Below are 22,410 nucleotides of genomic sequence, written 5' to 3'. Positions count from 1 at the left end.
CTACCAAGATGAGTTACACATTTAAGCTTGGGAGAATTAACAGCCATTATGAAACTGTAATGAAATCTTAAGGTTGCAAGGATTTTCATCTTCCAAACTGAAACTGTCTATAAAGTGGGAAAAGACCCCACAGTAACAGGTGGTGGTGAGTCACGGTGCAGGAGTGGTGGTAACATTACAGAACTCTTCCTAAGGATGCTAGTCAAACTGCTGAATAGATTAATTCATACAAGCAGATAATTTGGTGTATGTTTAGTGATGTCACTTTGGGGTCAAAACATATCTACACTGACACAGACACACACATTTAAGAAGCCCTGGAAAACCATCCCTTAAATATTGTGGGACTGAAAAAGACAAAATAAATAAATAAATAAATAAATAAACAAACAAACAAACAAACAAACAAACAGACATTCCTCTAAAACCATCCCTTAAATATTGTGGGACTGAAAAAGACAAAATAAATAAATAAATAAATAAATAAATAAATAAATAAATAAATAAATAGACATTCCTCTAATGATGTGCTTGAACCCAAAAGATGCTCCACCATCTCACAAGGACACCTGCTCAACTATGTCCATAGCAGCTTTATTCATAATAGCCAGGAAATGGATACAACCTAGATGTCTCTAAACTTAAGAATGGATAAAGAAAATGTAGTTCATCTATATAAGGGAATACTATTCATCTATTAAAAACAAAAACATTATGAATTTTGCAGGCAAATGGATGGATCTTGAGAATATCGAGGCAACTCAGTCCCAAAAGGACTTGCATGGTATGTGCTCACTTGTAAGTGAACATTAGCCATAAAATACAGGTTACCCATGCAACACCCCACAAGCCCAAATAAGTTAAACAAGGCAGGCACAAGGGAGGATGCTTGAATCTTACTTAAAAGGGGGAATAAAATATTCCTAAGTGGCAGATGAAGGGAGAGAACTGGATGGGAGAGGAGATGGAAAGGAAAATGGGGGCAGGGTTCATGATCAGGTATGGGGAAGAATGACCAGATGGCTGTGAGAATGAATGGAAAATCTATAATTGATGGGAGTCAGAAGGTAGGGGGCACCTCCAAGAAGAGACAGAGACCTGGGTTAAGGGAGGCACCAAGAATCAATCAAGAGGGGGTATGCTTAATTGTGACATATAACTTTAGGAATATGAAACCTGAAAAGGCCACCTCCTGTAGCGAGGCAAGAATCCAAATAGAGCAATAGGGACACAAACCCACCTATAAAACTTTCAACCCAAAATTTATCCCGTCTATAAGAAATGCAGGGACCAAGAATGGAACAGAGACTGAGGGAATTGTCAACCAAAAACCAGCCCAACTTGAGCCCAACTTGATAGGCACCAAGCCTTGACATTATTAATGATACTCTGTAATGCTTGCAAACATAGTCTAGCATGGCTGTCCCCTGAGAGGCTCCACACAGCAGCTGACTCAGACAGATGCAGATACCCACAGCACCAATGGAGCTTGGGGACTCTTATGGAACAGGAGGAATGATCACAGGCCCTGAAGGGGGTAGGAACTCAACAGGAAGATCAACAGGGTCAACTAACCTGGATCCTTGGGGCTCTCAGAGACTGAACCACCAACCGATAACACACATAGGCTGGGCCTATTCCCACATCCTCCCACATAAGTAGCAGATATGCAGCTTGGTATTCATGTGGGTCCTGAACAACTGGAGCAGGGGCAATCCCAAAAGTTGTTGCCTGTATGTGGGTTATGTTCTTCTAGTTTGGCCTCAGTGGGAGAGGATATGCCTAGCCTCACAAAGGCTTAATGTACCAGGGTGGGGCGATACCCAGGGGGAACCCACCCACTCAGAGGAGAAGGAAAGGAAGGATGATGGAAGAACTGTGGAAGGGGTGACTGGGAGGGGGGTCAGTAAGCACGATGTAAAGTGAATAAGTAAAAAATAAACACAGACACAGATGTGCTTGAAGAATAAAGCCAGCCATAGTGGATCTATTTTGGAAGGACGAAAAGGTATGGCCTTATTGGAGGTGTGCTACCAAATCAGGTGAGTTCTTTTGAGGTTTCAAAAGACTTGCACCATTTCCAACCCACACCTCCACTGCTGTTCCTGCCACCATGTCTTTGCTCTGCCATCATGGCTCTAATCTTCTGAAACCATAACTCCAAACTAAACACTTTCTTTTTGTAAGTGGCCTCGGTCAAGGCATTTTATTTCAGCAAATAGAAAATAACTGAGATAACATCTCTATGTTTACTATAGATGTAAAGAATATAATGCCTTGCCCAGTCTTTACCTAGTTCATAACCATGACTGGTTTGACTTAAACAACACGGAAGGATGTGATCACTTTTGTTGGTCAAACAAGTGAGTTTTTTCTGCTTAAGCAACAAGTATCAAAAGTTCCATGTTCCTCTCCTACAAGAGAACACCGATGTTCAAGGTCCTGCCACTGGCCCTCGGGCTGCCTTTATGGGAGAAGCCAAGGAACTGACAAAACCAACACAACACTTCGAACGCAGATTCTGAGGCAAAAAGCAGAAGCTCCTTGCCTCTGATCCAGGTGTTGTGTATATCCTATAGTATCTGCGAAACAGTAACAGGCTACCTTATAAATAGGGTAAAATAAAAAACAGAATGGCAGTTATTGATAGACATCAACTCTTTTATTCTTGACAATAGCTGGTAATTTACACATTATGATATGACTATTAAAATTTATTAAGTCTGGAGAAATGACTCAAAAGTGCTTGCTGTTCTTATACAGCTGGGTTTCCAGCACACACTGTTGGGTGGCTTACCTATAATTATAGCTCCAGGGGATCCAATCCCCTCTTCTGGCCTCATCAGGCACCTACGTACATGTGCATGCACACACATGCATGCACACCCACACGTGTGCGCACACATACTACAAAAATAAAACTCCATCTAATTCCTGTGAATTCATCTCTGTGTGTACAAGTCCAGTAATTATTTCACTGTCTGTCTGAAGCACTAAGAGCACTACATCCAATGCTCGGCGCCATGCTTCAATCTTTGGTGTAACAGTATCATAAACTCTTGGAACCAGCTCCAGGTTATCTGAAATACCTGAATGAAAAACTCCACTACTTAGTTTACTATATTCACTCAAGATGTAAGATGAAGGGGAGCCAGAGTCAATGGCATTTTGTACATGTTGTTGAATGAATGTCCTAGCTTCCACTGCTGATGGGTGAGTGGCAGTGTTACACATGATAGCTGACAGGAATTCATGCCACCCACCTGCCAGGGACTTCAGCACAGTAGGTCTGTAGACGGACAGAGATGAGGCCATCCAAGAGGAAGAATCAGGAAGCCATCCTAAACAAGCATGGTTTCCTCTATTTAAAGATTGCTCAGCAAGAATTTGAAGATGGCTAAGACATAAAAATTCAACAGCACCACCGCCAAGGAAGACCTTCTCTTCTTTTAGGGCATGATATAAACGATACACACAAGACCAGAACCTGTCTTCCTTGGTTTCCATCTGAGCACTTGCTGGACTAGTAAGTACTGCTGTAATCAAATTAATTCCTTCTGCTGTTAACAAGATTGCTATTCTGTTGCTCCTGTTTATATCATGAGGACTCATCCAGAAGGTCACAGAGACCCCGCTGCCTACACAGTCTTCATTCACTTGTGTAACATAGGCTACTGGCACTGCTCTTGTGGCCTCTGCAAATGCCTGCAACACACTGCCATTCACTGCCCCAATTACCAGCCGCTTACTGTGCATGCATTTTTCAGTCAAGTGTTCTGATACACTTCCTTGTACCAAGATGAGGGTCACATTGAACTGGATTAACACCTGTAACACATGATTTGTCCACAGTTCTTCTGCACTATCTTCTGAAAGCTCCCCACTATCTAACTTAGTCTTAATATTTACAGACTTATTAAATCCCAGGTGTCGGTAACTCTCTGTGAGGTCACCCTCAATGAGAATCACTCGGAAAGGCTGATCCTGCAATTCCTTGATAAGAGTAATACTAGACATGGTAACAAAAGTGACATATCCTAGACCAACACGGGAAAAAGTTTCAGGTAGACCTGGAATACAGCAAGTGAGAAGTCTTGAAATATCAAACATAAAGGGTGCCATCCAGTTGGCTTGCTGCAGACACAGACTCTGCCACTGCAACCTCACTGCTGCTTTGGCCAATGCCATGCTGCTGTGATCTCCATGGCTCAAGCCAACTGCTAACTCCCCAAAATCATTACATCTAAGTACTTTCGGAGTTGATTCAAGTTGTTCTAGAAATCCATCATGTCGGCTTATCCAGTGGCTATTATCTGTCCTATTAAAATGCCTACTGTGAGCTAGTGCTGACTTTTTGCAGAAGGAATCTGTATATAGATTGTTTTTCAAAACTTGCAATGTGTTTTTTTCTGTTTCAAGATTATTCTGAGGTTTGAAGAATTTGGGTGACTCAGCATGTCTCCCAGAAAGACTGTAAGTGGACAATAACGGAGATGTAGCATCTTTGAAATCACGCTTTTCCTGTAACAACCCAGAACCTGAAGGGTCTTGTAGAAAAGGACACAAAGTGGCATTAACTGTTTCAAGTTTGTAAACTGTACTTGTGTTGTCCATGTGGTCAAATACATTGTGTATGGGTACTTGAAGAGAAACTACTGCTTCAATGCAAGAGTTCAAGCCTTCTGACATTACCGACACTATTACTGTAGTGGGAATCCCCAGATGGAGACAATCTTCAACAGCCCTGCTCCATGCACCGACAAGAAACAAAAGAGTGCTGGTTCCAATTTTGTATGTGTTATTCTGTGCTTGAACTGCTTCGTTGAGAAGGTGCCCCACTGCACAGGTTAAATCCAATCCTTCTAGAAGCCTGACTGTTGAGCTGATCAACACACTTTCATGACACTCTGCATCTGTAATAAACTTGGTGGCTTTTACTGGACCTAGGAAACTTCTTCCTGTTTGTGCAAATGACAAAAGTTGTTGAAGTCCCACATGCCTTCTTCTGTTTATGACCCTGCAAGCCATCTCCATGAATAATTATCTGCAAATAAACAAACACTTGAAACTTTACTCAGAGTGATTTATGATTGACAAGCACTACATACAGTGAAGAAAACATAGCTCATATTTTGGATATAGTTTCAATTAAATGTGATCAGTATGATGATGCACAAGAATAGCCATGACTTATCATGGGTGGCAGGGTGGTACAGAGGGCTAGTCACTCCAGAAGGCTAGTCACTCCACATGGTAGAGAAAATGGAGCAGAGCACAAGGTTTCTAGAAGGCGAACTATAGAATGAGACTTAAACACTTATTTGTGATTTTTTTTTTTTTGGAGACAGGGTCTTGTATAGCTCAGGATGGTCTTAAATCTGTGATCACCTCGAGAATGTTAGAACTATAGGTATGTTCGACCACATCATCTGCAGGGTAACTTGTGTAAACTGAGCCAGCAAGTTAAAGGGGATGGTAATGAATGTACAAATATGCTAAAAAGGAACGGAGGGGAGGGGAGGGGAAGGGGAATGGGGAGGGAAAGAGAAAGGAAAGCCTGGTATTATAGGAGTATAGCACACATGGCAAGGAGCTGAAGGATCTGAGGTTGCAGTACAGGAGTTATATCATGAAGGACATCTCATAATAAGCCAAGAAAATGAACCTTTATCCTATTACGGGAACTACAAGTGTTAAGATTAGAAATCTCTTGAGCAGTATTGAAAGCTTGTACTGCTGAGGCTAGAAGCCTGGGCCTGAGGTGGGGAGCCCTTCAGTTTGCATATGTGGAAAATGAGAGTGATCCCAGGAGCTACTGAACAGCTAGTATGAGGAGTCCAGTGCAGTGCTCAGAACAGTGCCCAGCATTATAATTTGATGTGTGCTCAGATATATTACCATTCTGATAAGTTTGGACTGACTAACTAAGTATCAGACTAAAGGTAGAGTAGTCACTTAAGTATCATCTATGAAATATGAAGACAGATAGAGGAGAGAAAGACTTGGGCACTGGTTGCACTATGAAGGAAAAAACATGCTATGTAAAGAGATGTCCAAGAGTAATTGAAATTATTCAAGACAATATTTTAGAAGTCACATCCAAAATGAATACCACTATTAGTTCAATACTAAAAAGCTTTTAAACATTGTACTTTCTAACTAAAAAACTATCTATAATAAAACTACTGCCTAGTGAGGTGTGAATTCCATTAGGTAAGGGACTGAAGCTAAGAGACACTATAAGACTTCATGATTCTTTGAATATTTTTAATCAGAATCTTTTAAATCATATATATATATATAAAAGCAAACAGTTCATAGTTTTGTTTATCTTCTAATAACAACCTTAAATCTGGTTAATGTATTTCTGAACTAGCTACATTCAATTGTGAAAGTGAAGAGCACTACAGTCAACACAATTTTTAGGATTAAGAACAGGCAGTATTCCTACAGAATAGCTTCTTACTAACTTTCAATGGCTAAGGTTGGGCCATTGAAAAGAATGGGCAGGCCCACCAATATGTGAGGGATTACACGATCTCTTTCTCAAGTCCTCTTTTCAATGAATTTTTCAACCTTATATAATGAACACTCACAATATATTCACACAAATTCCTTGATAACATCAAATTATACTCTGTGACACAACTACTTGAACAATCTTTAGATTCATCATGCCTTAAATCTTTCTGGTATTTTTCTATGCTTCATCACCTTTTCTTGTATCTCAATTCTATTTATCGATGGTTTCAGTTATTACATATATATCACATCCTCAAGTCTTCTGCCTCCCTTTGGTTTCATCTTATTTTATAAAGCTACTAATCTTGATGGAATGAAGTGATTAATTTAAAGAGTACAATTTACATTTAGTAAATTTACAATGTTGTATAACTACCACCTCTAACTTGTCCCAAAAGATTTAACAGCCACAAAAGAAAATTGGAAAGCTATTAAACAGTAACTCTATGTTCACTTAGTAATCAGTAACTACTAATTTGCTTTCAGTTTCTGTTTTTACCTATTCTTGGTATTTTATATGAATGAAATCATGAAATATGTGACCTTTCTGCATTTTATTATGTTTTAAGGTTCTTCCATATTTATTATTTATCAGTACATCTCTGCTTTCCTTATTGGAATACTACTCCCTGATAGGTACTACATTGTATATATCCACTCAGGCACCGCTAGACATTTGGGTTGTTTCCACCTTTTGGCTATTGTGCTTGTGTACCTGAGCTGTTCTGAACATTTCTGTACAAGTCTTTGAAACTTGCTTCCAAATCTTTTAGCTATAAAGCTAGGAGTGGAATCCTTGGGTCATATGGAAATTCTATGTTTAGCTTAGGACACTGCCCAGATGTTTTCCCAAACAGTAGAGCATTGCCAGCAGCAATGATGGACAAAGGTTTTGATTTCTCCACATTCTCAACGTATTAGTTTTCCATGGCTGATACTCAAAACTTCAACTGTCAGGAGGCTACAACAACACACATTCAACTCTCAAGATGATGATATTTCAGGGCAGTGCTTCCTCTCAGGACTCTAGGGAAGGATGTTTTTTTCTTTCTTCTTCTTCTAGCTCCTAGTTGCTCCTGGCATTCTTTGGCTTTTAGTTGCATAACTTTAATCTTTGCCTGTTTCAATTGTCCCTTTGGTTAAATTGCAACACCAGTTACTGGACTTAGAGCCTACCCTAATCCAGTATGACTTCATCTTAACTAATTGCATCTGCAAAGACTACTTTCAAGTAAAATCACATTCTGGGTTGATATGTGACAGCATGCACTCAGTCAGTCATTAGTATATTCAACATTTTGTTTTTGTTTTCGTAAAATTATAAACACCTTAGCAGATGAGAAAAGATAGACTGTTGTGGTTTTGACTTCCACTTTCCTAATGACTAATAATATTAAACATCTTTTCATGGGCCTATTAGACATTTGTATATCTTCTTTGTAGAAATGCCTACTGATGTTTTCTGCCTATTTTAAGAGTACACTTTTAAAGGTCTGTAGTGTTGTTACACGAATTCTTTATACACATCAAATAGTAAACCTTGATGCAACAAGAGCCAACCTCACACTTGTAGATCCAACTAACCACTGAAAGACAAGATTTGAAAAACACAAAAACACACTCAGCATGTGTAGTCAACATGGAACATATATTCTGTCATCTTTCCTTAAATGATGTATTATAGCAACTATTAAACTAGCATTTACATTTCTTAGTTCATTATTATATTAATTTTAAGAATAACATATACCTAGTATATATAGGCTAAATTTGAATACTCCATCATTTTATATAAAGCACTTATTCGTGTGTGGACTTTAGTTTCTATAGTGGAGTCTTAAAACCATTCCACTATGGACACTAAAGAGCCTATCCTATTTGATTTGCAAGTACAATTTATAATTCTATACAAAGTCTTTTCTGTTTTTATAATGCATTTTGACTCATAAAAATGTTTAGTTCTATGGTAAATTTTTGGTAAAACTTAACATTTATTTGTTAATACTGTTCATGCTCTTGGTGGTGCATTTAGAATCCACTCCCAAATCCAGGATCATACAGATTTAACCTAGGATTTTCTTCAGAATTCTATAGATTATTTAATGATTGACTTGGGACTTATTTTCACATATGGTGTAAGGCAGAGGTCCTTTCACATGTGGGTGTCCAGCTGTTTGATACCACCTGTTGAATCAACTATTCCTTTTCTTGCATGTTCTTAGTACCTTTATCAAAAATCAACTTGCTATACATACATGGGTTTATCTCTGGGCTGTGAATTCAACTGTATTGGAAGAAGTAAGCATTTTGTGCCAATACCATGCAGTTATAAAAACCGTAACTTTCTGGTAAGTTTGAAGCCGAGAAATCTGTGTTTTAAATGTTCCTTTCTTTACATTTGTATTTGTAATTTGCTATACGCTGATTTCTTTGGAGCCAGCAGTCTCTCTCTCCCTTCATGAGTACCTAGTTAATAAAAACAAAATGTTGAAAGGACATGTTTAAAAGTCTGGCTGCATGCAGCCCCCCAACCACTGGAGCAGTGACTGGATGAGCAGGGCGAAGATACCAAGTGGAGGGGACTCCCCCTCCTCAGAGAAGGGGACCAGAGCATGGGGAGGATCTGTGTGAGGGGATATTGGGAGGAGATGGGGGCTGATATTGGGATGTAAAGTGAATACATTAATTAATTAATTAATAAGGAAAAAGGACATGAAGAAGAGTCTGGCTGTTTTTCACTGCTAAAACTTTCGAGTTTACCTTATACAACAGACTTGACACATATTACAAATGAAATCACAATAAAAATGTAAGGTTGGCATTAAAATAATTAACCTATTTGTGGAAACTAAAGCATGATTACTGAATAACAGACACAAAATCTCCTATTAAATAAAAGGGTAAAACTCCATATAACTACTGCCAAGTTTATGCTATCTACTGTATCAACTATGTTTTGTTTCACTTTCAGTGTGACAGTAACTTATCATCTCTTCCTTAGAAATCTTCATTTTACTCTTTCAAACCCTTTGCCTCCTAAGTCCTTAAAGATGTTTATCATTTGTTGTGGGTGGGTAGGGGGGTGGCATTAAGAGTTCTGGTCTCCTTTCTAGAGTATGTTTAAATGGTAAGAATCAAGTCTGTGAGTGAGAAATAATCCAAAACAACTGGAAAAACCCATAGGTATTTCAAACTCAGTCTGTATTGAATTATGTTAAAAAAGGTTTTCCCAGATAAAAGGATGGATTTCAACAATCTGCAAGAAAAGTCTTATACAACAGATATCAAAATTAATACTCACAAGAGATCTTTTAACATTTGAAGACTCTATTTCAATTTTGACTAGAAACTGAAGAAGTATCTTAGCATCCCTAACTTGGGAAGATTTCTAAATGATTCTGAAGAGACTCCAATAGGCTATTAGTAATACAACTCAAAATGTCTTATTTTCTAAGAGGTTGGATGTGAAACAGCAATGGCAGTAACAGGGATGGGAAGATGGGCAATTTCCAAAGTGACCAGGCACCTCTGGTAACTGTTCTTGGCACGGCACTAACACAACCTGATTTTTGTTCTGCTGTGACTGGCACTAATGCCTTCCACAAACAGGTCAGTTCTGTTGCTCGTCAGACTGTTTCCTTAGCTTTCTATCTGCCACGGGAGAGCAAAGTCAGATTATGTAAATGGCATACTGACTTCAGAAATTGTCTTTTCATAAGATCACATCTCATTTGCTTTTCAGGGGTTACGTTTAAAAGCTCTGCGTTTTTTTGATAGGTATAACTAGGATTTTCATCTCCTCAGAACTAAGTCTGGTGTCCTCTCCAGTCTACTCCTAACACTATAATCTAACCACAACACTCCACTGCTTAGCAGCCTCTCAGAAAATAGTCTTTACTCCTGTTTAGCACAGGGAGTTCCTATAAAAGTGAGTCACATCCTTTCACTTCTGTACTGAGAATCTTACAAAGTCTCCCTAACTCACTCACATAAAGGCCTTGTCCCCACACAGCACGAAAACCCACACTTCTTCCTTTCTGACTCATCTGCTGTGCTCAGGCCTTCTCTGTGCTTTTAGACTATGCAAAGCATGCTCCCTGTCTCAGTATTTCTAAGTGTCCCTCTTTCTGGAATGTTCTTCTTCAAGGAACCTACTGCCTAAGCTATCTTTAACCTATCATAAACCATAACCTCTAACACTAGAACATCCAAATTCCTAAATCATGGTGATGTAAGATTTATTTAGGTTTAGCAGCCTTTTGATAGTCATCAGATCAAATGATATTCAGGAATGTCTAAAAGGCAGCTTCCACCCCCCTCTCCTCCCCCCCCCCACCCCGGTGTGTGTGTTTGTGTGTATGAGCGCGGGAATGCCTGCCTATCTGTCTGACTAATATTCGTTTCTGGGTTTCAGAAATCTATTTAAAATTAGTATTAATTATGACTCTGAAAACTGTCCAAGTGTAACTTTTCGGATGCGATACGTGCCTTGAAAAAAAACCAATAGATTATAGGTAAATGATTTAATACTTTACTTCACTCACAAAATATTATGACTTTACATCCTTTGAGTTCCCATTGGGAAAACTTAAGGCAGGAAAACTGGCTTCTACCATAAGGACAAACTTACCCCAGGAACCTAAGGAGATTTAAGGATTACAACCTGAGTGTCTGCGACGTGAGGCAGCGGCTTTGGGAATGCGCCACGTTTTACTCAGCACACTAGGAAAAGATTGCTTTGCACTGTTTTCAGCCCAGGAGAAGGCCCACGCCGTCCTCGGTCCCAGGCTGGCGTCCCGCCCCGCAAGGACGCCCCCACCCACCCACCTCTCGGGCTCCATGCCGCCGCGCGCCCTCGGGCGGCTCTGGGCCGGAAGGCCGCAGGGCTGTTGGCCCGGTGTGTAAAGAGTCTGGGGACACGCGTGACGGAGCACTCGCCCCCACCCTCCCTGGCTTCCTGCCCCTAGGGTCCACGACCCTCCTCACCACGCGCGGATCTGCACAGCGCCGGAACCCAGCCAGTCCCGCCTGCTTGAGCGCGGTCAGAGCTCTCTTGTCTTTCCATTGGGCGCAATGGTCGTCAATCACGGAAGCTGGTGGGCGGGCTTGCGCGCTGAGCGCTGCTATAGCAACCGCCTGTCGGGAGCAAACGCGGGCCGCGGAGGGGAGAGCGGCTGTTGCGCGGGCGCGGGCAGGGGCGCAGGGAGGGGATATGGTGAGTGCTGTGGGACCCTGGTGTTCTTCCCAGCTTACTGCCTTCCGTGTCAGGATCTTTAGTAGCTAAGCCAGGGAGAACAGAGATGGGTCTCCCTTTCCATTTATCCACCAACGCCTGCAGTCTATGAGGGTTGGCCCAGCGATAAAGAGATACGACCCTGGGGCACGGAGACCACTGCAGACAGACTTCAAGACAGGGAAGCGAGCATAGCAGAGGCCATCAACCTCGGGCCACCAACATCCTGCGGGCCATCAACTCAGCCGCTGAAGGAACAGGAACCACTGAGGGTCAGGGAGCCACCAACTCATCTGCTGACTGGAAGTGGGGTACCTAGCTAACCACTGATGATCAGGGGACCAGCAATTCTTTCACGGAGAGGAAGGGGCCCACTGACTCAATCCTGATGGCCAGGGGCTCATCAACTCAGGCCACTCAAAGCTAAAGGGTCACTGACTTCTTGCTGAAAAAAAAAAAAAAAAATGATGACTCAGGTGACTTCCCTAGGCTCTAGAAGACCACTCAGGCCACTCAAAGCTAAAGGGTCACTGACTTATTGCTGAAAAAAATGGTGACTCGGGTGACTGCCCTAGGCTCTAGAAGACCACTCAGGCTCATCAACTCAGGCCACTTAAAGGGTCACTGACTTCTTGCTGAAAAAAAAAATGGTGACTCAGGTGGCTGCCCTAGGCTCTAGAAGACCACTCATCAGAATCTGCAGCTCTAGAACCAAGAATCCGAAGTGACCACAGCCAATAGGCCACTTAGATCCTCAGCCACCTCCAGGGCTTCCCCACTCCACTTGCAGAGAGGAGAATCTACAGTGATTCTGTGACCTACTTTGGTGACATAAAGAAGCAAACAGCAGACAGATCCTTCATCTTCCACATGTTGGGTGTATCCGCATAATTGGTCAAACATTCTCATGCGTATCTGTGGAGCAGACGTTCACCATAACCAGGGTTTTTTACTTTTGTGTTTTTGTGGTGCAGGATGATTGTGTTCTAGTATGCATGCCCCTGTGCTGTTTGCTGCTTTGTGGGTTCTTTTCTCTTCCACTCTTTCCTACTCTTTAAACCCTCTAATGCTAGATAGGAGAGAGAGAAAAAGAGTAGAGGGGAAAGGAATGGCGTTATCATTAAACTACTTCCTACTGATTAGGGGTGTAGAGTTCTTTGGGACAAGTTTGATCTTTGCTGCCAGGATATCTAACTTCTTTGCACAGGACTACTTAACAAACCCAACCAACCAACCACCACCAACAACAACCCCACCTCTTGAGGCCTCAGCATGTGTATACCTTCTGAAAAGTTGCCAGAATTCCAAAAGTCACACATTCGAAGAAACTATCTGCAGCTGACAAAATCACACCCCTGCTAGAGCACGAGGCAAATCATAGTCAGCTGCTGTGGACAGTCTGAAGCAGCCCCATATCCCACACCTGGGATTAGAATGAAAACGTATTCCCACAACATTTCTGTGTTTTTCAAAGAAAATAAAATTCTCACTACATCAAGCAAGTACTGTGATACATGTATGAGAAGTGCACATTTCTTAAAATAATACTGTTCTCATAAGCTAACTGCACTCTGATATACCACACAGTTTTATGCTAGTTTACTTAGCTGCTTCTCCCTTCAAAAGCTCTAGTTTTAAGAGGGGGAAAATCTAAGAGAAAAAAAATGCCCACATTTTCTATCAAATTAATAATTGTGGTTAGGAATCTCGGGCAGGACTGAGAGTTCCAGGGCAGTCTGGGTGCCCTAGGGAGGCCCTGTTTCAAAAGATGGGGGAAAAGATGTTAATAACCTAAAGTATTAACAAGGGGGAAAACAAGCTCATTCTATAAAAGAAAATGGGATAACTGAATTGTCATTCTAGCTACACAGTTTTCACCCATGTGTATGCTTATTGCAGGCATCCAGCCAGCGCATAACTTTAGACCAATGGAAGAAAAAAGCAGCAAAAGTTGAACTGAATGACACCCAGAAGCAAGAAATTAAAGAGGCCTTTGACTTATTCGATATTGATGGATCTGGAACCATAGATCTGAAAGAACTGAAGGTTCTGAAATTATTTCTAAGACAATATCTTGTAACATTTTAGTTGTGTCCTTGGTTGATGAATAAGTCAAAACCCAGAATTATCAAAGTTACGTCCTCTATCTGTAAATCTTGTTTATTTTACTATTATAATGTGTGTATAGTTTTATATGCTATTAATTAGTCATTTTAAAGTTCAAAATGCGATCATGGCATTATTAAAATATGTCCCCCCCCCTCCTATTGCAGATTGCAATGAGGGCCTTAGGCTTTGAGCCAAAGAAAGAAGAAGTAAAACAACTGATCGCTGAAATCGACAAGGAAGGGACTGGCACCATTTGTTTTGAAGATTTTTTTGCCATCATGAGCGTAAAAATGGTATAGTCTATTTTTCAAAGAAACCCCAGTAGGGCCTTGTGCATGGTAGGGCTGGAGCATAGAGATTTCATGGAAACTCATGGAAAGTTCTGGAACTAGGTATTAAGGGTTTGTAGTGGGGATACAACAGCAAGGACAGATATTTTCAGAATGGTAAAGACTATAAAGAAGAGTTTAATCAGGAAGTACTGATACAAGACAGAAGGAAGCCCAAGCCCTGAAACCCTGGACCTGGCAATCACAGAGCACCTACTTTGCCACTGTACCTGAGAATACTCCCAGCTCTTGGAGCTTGCTGTCTGATAGACCCTGAGGGCAGGTGTGAGTATGTTGAAATAATTGTTTAAAGAACTCAGCCTCCTGATAGAAATATGCGCATACAGCTGTAGAATTAGTAGACCTACGAAGTCCAGCTTGATAGAACAAATAACCAATGACATTTCATTTTCTAAAGAGTGAAAAAGATGAAAAAGAAGAAATACTGAAGGCATTTAAATTATTTGATGACGATGCTACGGGAAGCATATCACTAAATAACATCAAGAGGGTTGCCAAGGAGCTAGGGGAAAACTTAACCGAAGATGAATTACAGGTCAATCTTGTTTATTTTATAGTTATACTGTGTGTATAGTTTTATATGGGTTGTATAACATAGTTGTTCTTACACATTAAAAGCAAAAATTCCTGTTGAGTTTCTATCACTTTACATCTTTAATAATTTTCGTCTTTCATGTTACCTTTTTTTTTTTTTACAGGAAATGCTTGATGAAGCTGATCGTGACGGGGATGGAGAGATTAATGAGGAAGAATTCTTGAAGATGATGAAGAAGACCAGCCTTTATTAGCTGCTTGGTGCCTTCCAAGAGGTTTGGACCTCCTGTTAACAGCTTTCCTGTTAAGCAGTTCAATGATGTAATACCTGAGTGTATCCATTTCCACGTTTAGTTTAGGTTAGTCCCTTGGTGTCTAATCTGTGCCAGAAGTTATATGTCCCTACCAATGTCATTAAATCTGTAGTAGTAAGAAACAAACAGACAAACAAAAGCATGATTTATTTGAACTGTGAGCCCCAAAACAGTATTTCCATATGGTATTTTAAAGTCATAGATTCCAAAGACATTTGACTTTTATTTTTCAGTTGAATAAACTTGGCCCCCAGATCCAGATGAAATTGTTTTTAAAAACAATCTGAAAATGGTATTTTTCCATTATTTCCTTTTATATGACTTAAAAAACACCTGATAAACATGTTCTTTTTAAAAATCTGTTCCTTCAATATGTAAAGTATTAATAAAACTAGCTGACATACAGTGTTTTTAAGTATCTTCTGGTAGTTACTGCTGGGCTTTCACTCCCTGGGTCAGGCAACACAGTAGTAAGTTCTTTAAGAGGTAAGGCCATTAAGGGTCCTCCTTTCTTAATGAGGTTAAGAGTCTTTTTAAAAGAGTCTTCAAGGCCTATGTGATGACTCAGATCAAAGCATTTGTCACTGTGTCTGACAGCCTGACTTTGGTCCTACATGGTGGAAGGTGAGAACTGGTTCTCACAACTTGTCCTCTGATCTCCACATGCATGCTATAGTGTGTGAGCCCCCCCCCCTCACACACACATATAATTTAAATGTATTATTACATGTATGGGTGTTTTGCTTGCATCTGTGTCTCTGGGCCACTTGAGTGCCTGGAGACCACAGAGGCCAGAGGGCTTTGGAATCATAGAAGGTTTGTGAGCTTCTATGTAGGTGCTGGGAATCGACCCCTGGAAGGGCAAAAATGGCTTGTACTCTTGCATTCTGTCATGGGCGCTCACAGTAAGGCCTTCACAGATGAATGCTTTTATCATAGACTTCCATGACACAAGACAGCTTGTTATATTGTGCTATGAGAACAAAACTGAAGGACACATACCAGGAGGTTAGGATCACTTAGGAAACTATTCTAAATACCACCTAGGTGAGCTCTCTCTAAATCTTTGGCTGGAGTCACCTACCAGCCAACTTAAATGAGTTCCGTGTCATTCTTTGCAAAGTCTGGTATGTAACAATCTTTTTTCCTATCAATGTAGCCTAGGTTAGCTTTGGACTAATAATCTCCTCCTGCATCTTCCTTCTGGACATTAGATTATAAATGTGTGTACCATACACTTTGCATTTGTTGTTATAAAGAGACTCCATCTGACATGGACAGTGAAATCTCAGTATCTTATGCTCTGTGTGTGTGTGTGTGTGTGTGTGTGTGTGTGTGTGTGTGTGTGTGTGTGTGATCATATATACCCATAATGTCTTTCTAATGCCAATAGTTGAGCATTGTTTTACTTCAGCCATCTTTATAAAGGTTCATAAATTGACCGAATAGGGTAAATTTAACCTTGCTTTCAAGAGAGGAAGGAAAATGTAGAGAACTATACAAAAATGCACTGATTTGGATAAGAACAAGGAAATTTTCAGATTTTTTGGCTAAAATATTCCAAGCCTCATCTGACATGGAAGATGAAATAATTTTCTTCAAGTTTTTTTCTGTGAAATCATAAATATCCATAACATCCCTTTAAACAAAATGTTTAGAGCTCATATTAATTTGAGTAGGGAAACATTTTGAGACACAAGCACCCTAGACCTCAACTTTTTGTGACAGTATTGATTTCTGCAGGGCAGGCACAGAGACCCGAGTGCACTTCAGAATAGTCTGAGAATCCTGGTGCTTTTTCTGTTCCAGTAGCATCCCAAGGATCTTAGGGGTTTCAAGCATTTTTAGGGGACCTGAGAACAAATCCCCCAGAGAAAGCAAACTTCTGTCAATGCTGATAAAATTGTTTCTGCCTGGTAGGAAGTTCAGATCATTTCAAAAGGTGAAAATGTGTTTCAAAAAGAAGATTCACTGGTGAGATGCAGCAGTGCCTCCTTATCACTGATCTGCATTCTATTAGAGCAATGCGAGTATGAGGTGTGTGAAGTATGTGTAATATTAAAAGGCAGAGCATCAATTTTTTACTGCTGTAGAGTTTGAGCACCTGTGCAGATCACCTTATGAAGCGTACATTTCATAATTTAATAGGTGAGCCATGCTCACCATCAAAGGGAAATGGTGAATGGGACAACACATGTGGCACTTCTGCAGACAAATTTATTTGAAGAACTCGCACAGGACCCCACCCTTCCTTGAGGATCTGTAGGCAGCTAATATTTACAGGGGGTGGGAGTCATTTCTTCAGTAGTGTAGCCACTAGTAAGGTGGTCTGAGTAAGAATAATAACTCCCACAGATTCTTTGTTAGAACAGTTGACTCTCAGTTCATGGAACTATTTGGGAAGGATTAGGAGGTGTGGCCTTGTTGGAGGTGTGTCTCCTGGGGTGGGCTTTGAGACCACAAGAATATCCTGCCACTCTCAGTGCTCCCTCTCCCTCCTGCTTTCAGATTGAGATGTGAGCTCGAGGATGCTCTTGCCATTACTGACATCATGGGCTCTAATCCTCTGAAACCATAAGCCCAACTGAGTACTTTTTTCTATAAGTTGCCTTGGTCCTGTTGTTTTATCACAGCAATGGAAAAGTAACTAAGACAGGGCCTATGCCCTGCTGGGTAGCACCAATGAAACTCACTGTGTCACACACACAGAGACATGAAGACAGCAGAAAGATCAGATTGGAGCGAGGAGATCAGCAGGAGTGCAAAGGGGTGAGAGGGTTGGGAGTAGACATGGTCACAGTATATTAGCTACAAAAATGTCACATGAAGCCCATCATTAAGTATACTTAACATATGTTAATAAAGCATTAAAAGACCTCACACACACAAATACACTTTAAAAATCCAATAGAAAAATAAGTAGAAAATATGAGAAAACCATACTCAGGAAGGAAATAAAAGACAGTCTGAACATAGGAGTGTCTTTGCATTAGAGAATTGACCATAAAAACTCAACTTAGATTCAAAAAGGGATGACTTGTAATGCAAATTGCAGAAATCACTTTTAAAATATTTATTAAAATATGAGCACTTTGCTATACTGTAGGAATATGATTTGGTAAAAATCCTTTAAACAGCAATGTCTATAAAAATTAAGATGCAGATAGCTTTGGAGTCAACTAATCCACCCATAAGAGTTAATTCTACAGATATGTATAGAGGAGACACATGTATAAGAAAACTTAAGCAAATGATTAAAAAAAAAGTCTTAAATTCATCCGGGTACTGTGGGTGAAAAACTGGAAAACCTATGGATAGTTTCCTTTCTCCAAGGCTTCCTTCCAACAGCGGAGGAGATGCAGGAGGATGGTTTGATTCTCAGCTGCGATGTCACTAAGCCTTGGGTCTTCCCTTTCTCCTTTCTCTGGGAATTTTCTTCTGCATATCACTAGCAAGCACAGAGCCTTGAGTGACCTCCTCCCACTGCGCATCTTTCCCGCGCAGCTTCCCTTCTGTAGCGGATCCTTTTAGTCACGCTTATTTTTGGAGCTCTTTGCTTGCAGGTTCTGTTTTCCAGTCCTGCGGTGGACATGTCTAATTAACAAGTGACCAGAAGTGGGACGGAAAAGTGTATAATTGATTTTTATTTTGCTTCTTCTTGGTCTCTGATATCTGTAGTTTGTACTCTCAAGGCAAGGCAGTTAGACTGCCCCGAGTTTCAATCTGCTTCTCTTTAGGGGAGTAATTCTCTCGGGTCCTGGCCTTTCCTTGCCCATGCTGACACTGTGGCGCTTTCTCATCCCCTTCTGCAGTGGTGTTTTGTTTTTGTTTTTGTTTTTTTAAGATATTTTCTTCATTTACATTTCAAATGTTATCAGCTTTCCTAGTTTCCTTTCCGAAAGTCCCCTATACCCTCCTTCCCACCCCTGCCCTGCTCCCCAACCCACCCACTCCTGCTTCCTGGTCCTGGCATTCCCCTGTACAAGACCAAGGGCCTCTCCTCCCACAGATGGCCGACTAGGCCATCCTCTTCTGCAGTGGTTTTACATGTCAGTTTTAGTCAATGCTTTCAGCAGGAGGATTTGTTAGCATATTCTGATCCAAAAAGAAACATAAGCATTTTAGGAAAATGAACTAATTTGTCTGGTGATAATGTACTGGACTTGGGGGAGATACTCGCAGAGGGGCCTGCTGGAGCCTGCGGGGCTTGAACAAAATGTGTAGGCATGTTTTTGTACATTGTGTCAAGCTTACCCTTGTATTATTTCAAACTCGGATTTCTCTATCCCACTATATTGCTTCAATCCGGACATGCCTTTGTTATGCTTGTTCTTAGACGCTCCTGTCTCAAGTTCGTGTGAACATTGCTCCACATTCATTTTCTGCCTTGTCGGTAAAATCCAGTGAGCCAACACAGAGCTTTGAAAGAATAAGATAGGATTTCAGATTCTAGGAGGAGTGGGGAAAGAGACAGGATGCGAAAGAGGGGAGCCACAGGAGAGATCCAGGAAGTATCGGGAGAAAAGCTGGAACAAGAAAGGACAAAAATAAATAAGTAAATAAATAAATAAATAAATTCAAGTAAATGGGCTATTGTCTGGAAGGAGGCCTGACTAGCGTGCAAGTTTAGAATGCAGTAATAATTGTTCAGTGTTTGGCTCAGGGCAATTTTAATAAATCTTAGTCTCTCTGTGTGGTTATTTGATAAATTAGGTGATTAAGGAACAATTGCAACCATACTAATATCATGAATCTATATTAATATTATTATAATAATAATAATTTGGCAGAAATGAGTGTTTACTACTCTTAAAGACCTTGAGACCTGGAAGAGTGGAGCCTAGAAATGAGGTGGACTAGTGTTATACAAGAGCCAATTTTATTCAGAGCATCAGACAATTTACTGTGAGGGTTACGACTTGTCACACAAGTAAAGCAGGCAAACAAGAGCAAGCTGAATGGTGACAGTTGGGTCACATGTGGCAAAAATGTTTTCCTTAGAGGCACTAAACTGATAACGGTAGCCAGTTGTAAGAGATGGTCTGAGAAAGCCTCATGCCTATCTGCCGCACGCACGGGAGGAGCTCAGACCACATTTCCAGAAACAATTCTGTGGTTTGAAGAAACTGAGGTCACAAGACTCCTGTCTTTTTTGCTTGGACTTTTCTCACAAGCACTCAGAATTCTCGTTGCACGACTTCATTCTTGGACTGTGTTCCTTTAAGAGAGAAAGGCTTAGGCAATGAGCTTCCATCCAAACTCTTACAGTGTCTTGTTTTCAAATGTTCTGAGGAAATGTTCCTGTCACAGTTGAGAGCTGACAGCTTAGATGAAGATTCAGCTCCTTCCCAAGGGTGGAGGTTGTACCTGGGGAGGTCTCTGCTGGAGACTGTTCACTTCTGAGCTTACAGACCCGGGCAGGAGTCAGGGGTTAAACAACCAGAGGTCATAGCCCAGGCCTGCTGCCTGCAGGCACCTAGCCACTGCATTCTGCTGTGCTCACCAGGCCCTAAAGCTGGAGCTTTCTTTCAAAAAAGAAAGGCTGATTGTTTACATTTTTAAGGGAAGAAAAAAAATTGTTTTTGTTATATGGAGCAATAAAGGAAGTGGCCCTTCAGAAATGTAGTGTAGTGAAAAATATGAAGCTAAAATATTTATTCCTTTTTTATTATTAAAGTATTTGTAAATTCAGTGGTAGAGAGGTGGCCAGTAATAGTCAAGACAGATAGCTGGAAAATCAGTGATGTATCTATCCCTTTAATAACAAGCTGCTTAATATCTTCTAGTGGAGCATTCTCCCTCAATTCCACCTGGTTTTCTGGGGATGGTTCACTTTGACTTGATCTTTTTTTTTTTTTTTTTTTTTTTTTTAAATGGTTTTTCGAGACAGGGTTTCTCTGTATAGCCCTGGCTGTCCTGGAACTCACTTTGTAGACCAAGCTGGCCTCGAACTCAGAAATCCGCCTATCTTCCTCCCAAGTGCAGGGATTAAAGGCGTTCTCCACCACGCCCAGCGACTTGATCTATTTTTAAAACAAGTTTAACATTCGTCCAAGGAATGAGCCAAGGAATGCGATGCTAACAGCATTAGGTGCTCACCAGTTTCATCTCTGGAAATTGCGGCTCTGTCAGGGATGCTGGAGGACCAAGCTCTCCACTAGAGGGCGACGAGGTCATGCCTCTATTTGTTGAGCAAGGGCGTGGTCCTATTTATGCTTATTTGGATAGTTTTACATAAAGTAGGGGTGGTTTTAGAGACAGAACAATGGAAATGCTGTAACTTATCTAGTAAGTTGTATTATTTTTATACCCACTTCTTTGATAACTAATCATTTATGTGAACGTAAGTCAATGGTTTCATTTAAAATCCTATCCTATAATATTGGAATTGTAGTTGCTGAATTTTCAGGGGAACACATTATTTGAAAGTTTAAGACAAAACTTTCCCTCCTAATCCACTTGTAAAGATGTTTGATGGTTCTTCTGAGTATAAGTAGTAGGAACTAAATTATTTGATATAAAAATAGCTTTAAAGGAGTCTTATCAAACTCTTGACAAGATCATAATTTGAGAGCACAGCTGGATGGGTGAATTTTCTTTGCCACACTTCTGTGTTATTTTAATTTTTATTAACATAATTTAAAAAAATCTATTAACTTATAAAGAAAAAATCAATTGTGTATACAAATGAGACTAAAGCAATTATCATCAAAATGAATTTCTAAATGTTTAAATATATAATCTGCCTAGATATGGAAAAAAATATGTCAATGTGTCATTAGTAGGTATGCAACTCCCAGTAAAAAGGAAATGGGTGTTATACTGTATCTTCAGAGGGGGGTTTTCTCCTACTTTATATGACACTGGTAAAGAATAGGAACTATTCCTTTTTCATTTTAATCTTGAAATTGAGAGTAATATAAGAAAACTATATTGAATAATATATTTATTTAACATAAAATTTAAAAAAGAAATTTATTTGGTGTTTGTGGTGGTTTGAATAGGTTTGGTCCCCAGACTCATGTTTTTGATTGCTTGGCCGACAGGGATTGGCAATTATTAGGAGGCGGGGCCTTGTTAGAGTAGGTGTGGTCTTGTTGGAGGGTGGGCTTTGAGGTTTCCTATGTTCAAGTTCCACCCAGTGTGGAAGAGACCCTTTTCCTGGCTGCCTGCCGAAGACGGTTCCCTTCTGCTGATTGCTGATCAAGATGTAGAACTCTCAGCTCCTTCTCCAGCACCATGTCTGCCTGCACACTGCCATTCTTCCTACCATGATGATAATGGACTAAACCTCTGAAACTAAATGGCTCCAATTAAAACTTATCCTTTATGAGAGTTGCCTTGGTCT

At 40.5% G+C, this 22,410-nt stretch overlaps 2 protein-coding genes across 7 annotated transcripts; one reads left to right on the top strand and one right to left on the bottom strand.

Moving 5' to 3' along the window:
* Window positions 1–2,643: 2,643 nt before the first annotated feature.
* Window positions 2,644–11,547, bottom strand: Bbs12 (Bardet-Biedl syndrome 12 (human)). 6 transcript variants are annotated; one of them, NM_001008502.2, is made up of 2 exons: window positions 11,509–11,540; window positions 2,644–5,044 (listed from the first exon to the last, which is right to left on the bottom strand). In NM_001008502.2, the coding sequence occupies exon 2, from the start codon at window positions 5,032–5,034 to the stop codon at window positions 2,908–2,910; it is 2,127 nt and encodes a 708-aa protein (NP_001008502.2). In that variant the 5' UTR covers window positions 5,035–5,044; window positions 11,509–11,540; the 3' UTR covers window positions 2,644–2,907. The 6 variants fall into 6 exon arrangements, with proteins under 6 accessions (NP_001008502.2, NP_001242921.1, XP_030108474.1 ...); NM_001255992.1 differs by having other exon boundaries at window positions 2,644–4,958; XM_030252614.1 differs by lacking the exon at window positions 11,509–11,540 and adding an exon at window positions 11,153–11,343 and having other exon boundaries at window positions 2,644–4,958.
* Window positions 11,548–11,647: 100 nt separating this feature from the next.
* On the top strand, window positions 11,648–15,467 carry Cetn4 (centrin 4). The gene is made up of 5 exons (NM_145825.2): window positions 11,648–11,737; window positions 13,655–13,801; window positions 14,029–14,157; window positions 14,612–14,749; window positions 14,913–15,467. Exons 1-5 carry the CDS (start codon window positions 11,735–11,737, stop codon window positions 15,000–15,002), a joined length of 507 nt encoding a protein of 168 aa, NP_665824.1. The 5' UTR covers window positions 11,648–11,734; the 3' UTR covers window positions 15,003–15,467.
* Window positions 15,468–22,410: the final 6,943 nt, after the last annotated feature.

This window comes from Mus musculus, chromosome 3 (genome assembly GCF_000001635.26).
Source record: "Mus musculus strain C57BL/6J chromosome 3, GRCm38.p6 C57BL/6J".
In the NCBI taxonomy this organism is placed as follows: domain Eukaryota; kingdom Metazoa; phylum Chordata; class Mammalia; order Rodentia; family Muridae; genus Mus; species Mus musculus.
The sequence above is the reverse complement of the archived record's forward strand: the minus strand, read 5'-3'. Positions and strand labels throughout refer to the sequence as shown.

What these genes read in the sequence shown, in the direction of transcription:
- Bbs12 (XM_011249683.2), bottom strand. Translation starts at nt 5,034, where the DNA reads ATGGAGATGGCTTGCAGGGTCATAAACAGAAGAAGGCATGTGGGACTT.
- Cetn4 (NM_145825.2), top strand. An exon ending in CCATCATGAGCGTAAAAATG is followed by an intron (nt 14,158 to 14,611) that starts GTATAGTCTATT and finishes CATTTTCTAAAG; the next exon opens with AGTGAAAAAGATGAAAAAGA. An exon ending in TAACCGAAGATGAATTACAG is followed by an intron (nt 14,750 to 14,912) that starts GTCAATCTTGTT and finishes TTTTTTTTACAG; the next exon opens with GAAATGCTTGATGAAGCTGA.